Source organism: Cyanistes caeruleus, chromosome 12, assembly GCF_971803275.1.
Source record: "Cyanistes caeruleus chromosome 12, bCyaCae1.hap1.1, whole genome shotgun sequence".
Classification (NCBI taxonomy): domain Eukaryota; kingdom Metazoa; phylum Chordata; class Aves; order Passeriformes; family Paridae; genus Cyanistes; species Cyanistes caeruleus.
In genome coordinates, this window is record NC_141712.1 from 20,411,206 (window position 1) to 20,418,013 (window position 6,808).

The 6,808-nt window shown below is 58.4% G+C and overlaps 1 protein-coding gene across 2 annotated transcripts; it reads right to left on the bottom strand.

Moving 5' to 3' along the window:
* Positions 1 to 330: 330 nt before the first annotated feature.
* RNF166 (ring finger protein 166) lies at positions 331 to 6,798 on the bottom strand. 2 transcript variants are annotated; one of them, XR_015275506.1, is made up of 7 exons: positions 6,623 to 6,798; positions 5,576 to 5,732; positions 5,078 to 5,190; positions 4,700 to 4,814; positions 3,891 to 3,998; positions 1,058 to 3,181; positions 331 to 999 (listed from the first exon to the last, which is right to left on the bottom strand). XR_015275506.1 is itself a non-coding variant. In XM_086848071.1 (6 exons), exons 1-6 carry the CDS (start codon positions 6,793 to 6,795, stop codon positions 3,116 to 3,118), a joined length of 732 nt encoding a protein of 243 aa, XP_086704197.1. In that variant the 5' UTR covers positions 6,796 to 6,798; the 3' UTR covers positions 331 to 3,115. The 2 variants fall into 2 exon arrangements, 1 of the variants encoding a protein (XP_086704197.1); XM_086848071.1 differs by having other exon boundaries at positions 331 to 3,181.
* Positions 6,799 to 6,808: the final 10 nt, after the last annotated feature.

Below are 6,808 nucleotides of genomic sequence, written 5' to 3' on the forward strand. Positions count from 1 at the left end.
AGCGCAGCACCCGGTTCCCAACAGCCAATGGCAGCGATCGGACCACGAGAGGCACCGCCCCCTGAGCGCGCTGGGCGCGGCTGCCGGGGCGCCATTTTTGAATTGGGCAAGAAGTGCGCATGCGCAGATGCTGCCGGTGCTCCCGGTACCTGCTCGTGGTTCCTGCTACCGCTCCCGGTACCGCTCTGCCCCCGGTACCGCTCTGCCCCCCAGTGTTCCCCGGCCACCTCCCAAATTCCCTGTAACCTTCACTTCCCAGCCCTCCCAATATCTCCAGTGCCCTCGGAGCCCACCTGGATCCCTTCAGTGCTTCCCCGCGGAGACCAGGCGTGGATGAAACTGCCTTTATTGAGAAAAATGGTTTGCTACAAATACGTCATCCAGTTAATTCTTCAAAAAACAGGACGGCTCATTAAAAGTTCTAATTATGCTAAAAAGTGGTGGGTGATGCACTGGTGGGCATGGCCGGCGGGATCCGTGGATCCACGGCCCTGAGGGATCCCCAGCACACAGAGATCTCTGGCACAGCACACAGAGATCTCTGGAAAAGCACAGAGATCCCTGGCACAGCACACAGAGATCCCTGGCACAGCACACAGAGATCTCTGGAACAGCACACAGAGATCTCTGGAACAGCACACAGGGATCTCTGGAACAGCACACAGGGATCTCTGGAACAGCACACAGGGATCTCTGGAACAGCACACAGGGATCTCTGGAACAGCAGAGAGATCCCTGGCACAGCACACAGAGAGATCTCTGGAACAGCACACAGAGATCTCTGGAACAGCACAGAGAGATCTCTGGAACAGCACAGAGAGATCTCTGGAACAGCACAGAGAGATCCCTGGCACAGCACACAGTGATCTCTGGAACAGCACAGAGATCCCTGGCACAGCACACAGTGATCTCTGGAACAGCACACAGAGATCTCTGGAACAGCACACAGAGATCTCTGGAACAGCACACACAGATCTCTGGAACAGCACACACAGATCTCTGGAACAGCACACACAGATCCCTGGCACAGCACACAGAGATCCCTGGCACAGCACACAGAGATCCCTGTCACAGCACACAGAGATCTCTGGAAAAGCACAGAGATCCCTGTCACAGCACACAGAGATCTCTGGAAAAGCACAGAGATCCCTGGCACAGCACACAGAGATCCCTGGCACAGCACACAGAGATCTCTGGAAAAGCACAGAGATCCCTGGCACAGCACAGAGAGATCTCTGGAACAGCACACACAGATCCCTGGCACAGCACAGAGAGATCTCTGGAACAGCACACACAGATCCCTGGCACAGCACACAGAGATCCCTGGCATGGCCTGGTGTGGCCCCTCACACCTGGGGCCTTAAAGTGCTTTACAAAAGCAGCTCTTGCTGCCCCTGCTCTGTCTCTGTGGGGCAAGGAGGAGGGGAGAGGGAAGGAGCCCGAGGTCAACAGTGCTGGCCCAGCAGCCGGGAGCTCTCATGGAGCAGCAGCTGAGGGGCCCAGCTGAGCACAGGACAGCTCCTGGGTCCCTCCTGGAAGATGGCAGTGCTCTCCATCCAGGATCATCCTCCAACAGTTAAGATCCCATCCCTCCTCGCTGGCCTGGCTCCAGAAAGGGGAGCAGGGCAGCTCCAGCCCTTTCCCTGCCCTGCCTGGGGAGCTGAGAGTTCCCTGCACGCTCCTTGCAGGGCTGCAGATCCCAAAATCAACCAGTACTATGAAAATCAAAATAAAACCCAAGCCAGTATTGCTAGAGCAGAGCTGGAGCCAGGTTTTGGATAAAGCTCTGGAATTCTCCGGGCAGGGAGACACAGAGGGGGCTCTTCCACCCCTGTTCCCTGAAAATCCTGCAGGAAGGCTCTTGGGAATCAGCACTGGGAGCCTCAGGCTCATCTCCCTCCCAACCTCTCCCAGCCCTCCAGAGCCAACTCCACTAGCAGCAGGCAGGGCTGAGGGGAAGGGGCAGGGGGAATGGGTCACCAGGATGCTGTGGAGCACCTTGGATCAACACTGCCCCATTCCCAGGGAGGGATTACAACAGGGAGACGCAATCCCTTATTTCTGAAGGGATAAGGAGCTCGGGGCTGGGATCCTGCACGGACAGACATTCCATGGGCAACAAGCACCTGGATCCAATCCAGCTGCTCCTGCCGAGTGCCAGCATGGCACAACGATCCTGCCTGCTCCCTCACAGGCAGACAGCTCTGGTGAGGGAAGGGAAAGGCCCAGAAACATCCAGGAAAGGCCCAGAAACATCCCACAATGGCCCAGAAATATCCCTGCACTTCCCCCCACCTCAGAGTCCGACCCGCCGCTCTGGGATCCAGCTCCTGCCTCCTGCCCCATTCCCAATCCACATGTTCATTTGCTTGGGTTGTGTAAAAAATAAACTTTCTTAATAATGTTCCATAAAAATACTCTTGTCCCAGGTGGCAGATATTGCAGTGTGAAGGGGAACAGCTTCTGACCCCGCTCTAGAAAACGTGGAAAAGGCTTCGCGCTGCTTCATGTAGAAAAACACAAGGATTTGGTATTCCAAGAGCCGGTACAAAACAAGGAAGGGAGGGTTTCCCTGGATGCTGGATGCCATCCTCGAGGGCTCCTCTGAACCACTCTTCAGTCTCATCCTGGGATTCAGGTGAAGGAGGCAGCTCCAGCCTCCAGCACAGGGCGGTCAGGACAGCCTGACATCTCTAGAAAAATCCTTGGAGAGTTTAAAAAAAGATGCTCCGTGCTGCCTTCCTCCTTTTTGAAAGGATGTGGCTGACTCCAGTCCCAAATGAGGGTGTTTGGCATCCAATCCATCAGTTTCAGGCACCTATTCTGTTGCAACAGAGAGCAGGGAGGAGTGTGCCAAAAAGCATCTAATAATAAATAGATCTGGACACGGGGATATGCTCCCAACATGGATATTAAATGCCCATCCAAGGATTGATCCCAGCCCAGCGGCGCCAGCTCCTCTCTCCACAGCTCTCTGCTCACTCACTCTGACAGCTGAAGAGGCTCCACCTTTTTAAACAAGGTGGGATTTGTCTGGAGAGCAGCAGGAACAGAGGCAGCTCCGAAGGGCTCCCGGAATGTGCAGAAGGAGCCAGGGCAGGGAGAAGGATCAGCCTCAGTTCTCAGAGAGGGACAGAGCCAGGGCTGCCTGCAACGCTGCCTCCTCGTCGATGTTGTAATCCTGAAAATCAAACAGGGAGCTGAGGAGAGCTGGCACAGCCAGGGCACACTGTCCCCTTGGAGCCCTGCCCGCTCCCAGAGCCTCCATCCCTCCGGCACACAGACCCCAGGAACAGCACCCCTGCTCTTTGGGGTGTCCTTTGTGCCTGCATCCCTCTCCTGCCTGGAATTTCCCACCTGGCAGGAGGGATGGAACATGCCCACACAAGCTGAGGCCAAAGGGTGAAGCTTTCTAGCAGGGCCAGGGGTTTTAGCAGAGCTCCAGGTCAGGTTTATCCACCAGAAGTCAGGATATTCCTCTGTAAAAGCCTGGAAGTTCTTTTCCCTGACATCTATCCAACAAAAGCAAGATGGGAACAGAGCCTCCCCTGAGGCCAAGGCTGAGCCATCACAACTGCCCCCCACACAGGAGGGGTCAGGGACCCCCCACATGCAGCCCCCCCCAAACCCCGGGGCTGGGCTGGTCCCACCCCCTGCTCCCAAAACCTCCAAGAAAAGAGATTTTGTGTTAGAATTCCTCAGGGGAAGAGTTTCATGGAAAAAACCCATTTTGTGGAGCACAGGAACAATTCCCTCTGCTCCTGGTGTGTGAGGACAACCTGGTGGGTGTGGGGGGGGTTTCATGGGTGTGCCCAAGGGGATGGGAAGAGCTGGTTTCACCTCCTGGCACAGAGCACAGGGAGGAGGTTCCCCCTTCTTTAGACACTCACCACGAAAGTGTCGTAGGAGAACTTGTGCCTGTGGAGCAGGTGCTGCAGGAAGTTTGCACTCTTGTAGCTGGGATCCCCCCAGGGCATGGCCGAGCACACCGGGCACACCTGTGGGGACATGGACATGGAATGGTGGCACCTGCACAGGGACCTCCCACAGAGGTCAGTGGTGCCCCTCCTCTGACAGGCTCCAAGCCCCAGTGTCCAGCCTGGCCTCAGACACTTCCAGGGATCCAGGGGCAGCCACAGCTGCTCTGGGAACCTGTGCCTGTTCCCTCACAGGGAACAATTTCTCCCTGATATCCAACCCAAACCACCTCTCTGGCAGTTTGGATCTGCTCCCCCTTGTCCTGTCATTCCAGGCCCCTGCCAATAGCTTCTCTCCACCTTTCCTGGAGGTCTTGGTCTCCCTGAAGCTTCTCTTTTCCAGGCTGAACAATCCAAATTTTCTCAGCCTTTCCTCACGGCAGAGCTGCTCCATCCCTCTGCTCAACTTGGTGATCTCCTCTGGAGTTGCTCCAACAGCTCCAGGTCCTTCCTGTGCTGAAGATCCCAAGTTCCCCACCTTGGTGAACCCAGAGGGAACAAGGAGAGGAAATCCAGCACCACCTGGTTTGCAGGAGCAGGGGGATGGAGGCAGCTCATTCCAGGGAGCCTCTACCAAAGCAGAGACAGATCCCCACCTCCCAGAGGGATTTAAACCAGCTGGAACACAGAACCAGAACTCCATGCTGGTGGCTTGGGATGCTGCAGCAGCCATGGTGTGGTTGGATTTCCAGAGCTGTCCCACACATCCCAGCATCACTCACCACTTTGTTGGGGTCATTCCTGTGGTTTTCCATGCAGTGCTTCACCAGCTCCTGCTGGTCCAGGTTCCGGGCCCCGCAGTACGGACACACAAACGTGGAGCGATTGGGAATGTTGCTGAAGAGAGCAAGGATGAGCTCAGAGCTGAGGGAGGCCAGACTGACTCCTTCCAAACTAACACAGCAGAGGTCTGGCACAGCAGGAGCCAGCCCAGCCCCTTCCCACCCCACCTCCCTGCTTTGGTGGATCCTTCCCACGCTCCGTAACCCGGAGCAGCAGTGCCAGGAGGGAAAAGGTGCTGCTCTTCCTCCCACAACACACACCTGGATTTTAAGGCATGCAAGGAGGGACACGTTTCCCTACCCGAGGCACAGGAATACCTGGGAATAGGCTGGGATGTGGGGACAACTGGAACAAACTTGGGGCAGTTGGCCATCTGCTCCTGCACCTTGGCGCAGGACGAGACGTGAGAGCGCATTTTGGCCAGGGTCACCTGGAGAAGGAGGACAAGAAACACTCCTGGAGGTGCAGAATAATAATAATAATCCTATTCCAGGATAGAGCTGGCTCTGCTCAGCTGAGGTGGGATTGACCTCTGGTCCACATGGGATGACCCACAGCAGTGGGAATGCTGCACCCACCCGTCCTTCCTTGCAGGACAGAGATTTGGGGCTGCAGGGATCCCCAGAGGTTCTGTCCCTGTTCCCTGGGAGTGGAGCCTGACCCCCATCTGGCTGCCCCCTCCTGGCAGGGAGTTGTGCAGAGCAAGAAATTCTCCCTGAGCCTCCTTTTCTGCAGGCTGAGCCTCCCCCAGACCCTTCCCCAGCTCTGGACACATTCCAGAGGACGATGGGGACGATGGGGACAGGCACTTTTACCTTCTTGCTGCAGCCTCTGCAAGGAGCCTTGTAGGACGAGAGCTGCTTCTCCACGCTGGAAGCCTTCTCCACCTTTTTGGGGTCGAAGGGCACGCGGCAGAGCGGGCACAGCGGGGAGGGCACCTGCAGGCAGGGCTGCAGGCATTCCCCACAAAACCTGGGGGCACACAGCAGCCCTGAGCACCCCGGGGACAGCAGGAGCCCAGCAGGGCACCCCGCTCCCCGGGACTCCCAACACCCCCAGAGCCAGGGATCAGCGTCCATACTGGGAGAACTGGGAGGTTGGGAGCAGGTGAGTCCCTGCTGGCACAGACAATTCCACTGCTCCGAGGCTGTGCCATCCTTTCTTCCTCACTGCTGGCTATCCAGGCCAGGCAGGAACCTGGATCACCTCATTCCCAGCTCCTTACATCCCCAGGAGCAAAGGAATCCAAGGGCTGAGGAGTCCCAGCAGCCCAGAGGAGGTGAAGGAAAACACCAACAGGCAAAGGAGCCCCGTCCCCAAAACCCGATTTATCCTGGCATTCCTGGCCCCAGCTCCAGCCACCAGGACCTGGGAATGAAATTCCCCAAAGCCTCTGCCACTGCCAGGGGAGCGGGGATGGGGAGAGGGGATCATGGAGGGGTCAGGAATCGCCCCCAGCCCCAAACAAGCAGGAGCTCCAAACAAAGCCACAGCTCCTCGGGAACGTCCCCAAAATGAGACGGAAAATGGGATCAAGGTGTCCCCGAAATGCTGGGGGGGACACGTGAACAAGGGTTTAGGGGGTCCTGGGGACGGGAGCCAGGCCTGGGAGCAGAGGGAATGGAAGGGGCAGGATGGCGATCCCGGTGTGGGATGGGAGGAGGGTCCCGGTATTTGACTGAGGGCGAGAGGGGGGTCCCGCTACCGAACCATCCCCGGAGCCCACCGGGGTTACCGGGCAGAGCCCGCAAGGATCCCACGGCCGGCACAGCGCCCAGCCCCGCCTCCCGCCCGTCCCCGGGGCCACCTCAGCCCGGGGGTCTCCGGGGGTCCCCGCCGCCCCCGCCCGGGCCCCGTCTCACGTGTGCCCGCAGCCCGCGATGCCGACGGCGCGGTGGAAAACCTCGAGGCAGATGGGGCAGCTGAACTGCGCCTCCAGCGCCTCGGCCGCGGCCCCGGGCCCGGGGGCGGCGCGGGGGGGCCCGGCCGGGCCCTGCGGCCGCTGCGCCGCCGCCACCAGCAGGCTCCGGAACATGGCGGCGGCGGCG

Bases quoted from the DNA above. Each gene is read 5' to 3' on its own strand.
- RNF166 (XM_086848071.1), bottom strand. From the start codon at position 6,795: ATGTTCCGGAGCCTGCTGGTGGCGGCGGCGCAGCGGCCGCAGGGCCCG. The intron at 5,733-6,622 runs GTGAGACGGGGC...GTGTGCCCCCAG, and splicing joins ATCGCGGGCTGCGGGCACAC to GTTTTGTGGGGAATGCCTGC. The intron at 5,191-5,575 runs GTAAAAGTGCCT...CTCCTTCTCCAG, and splicing joins GCAGAGGCTGCAGCAAGAAG to GTGACCCTGGCCAAAATGCG.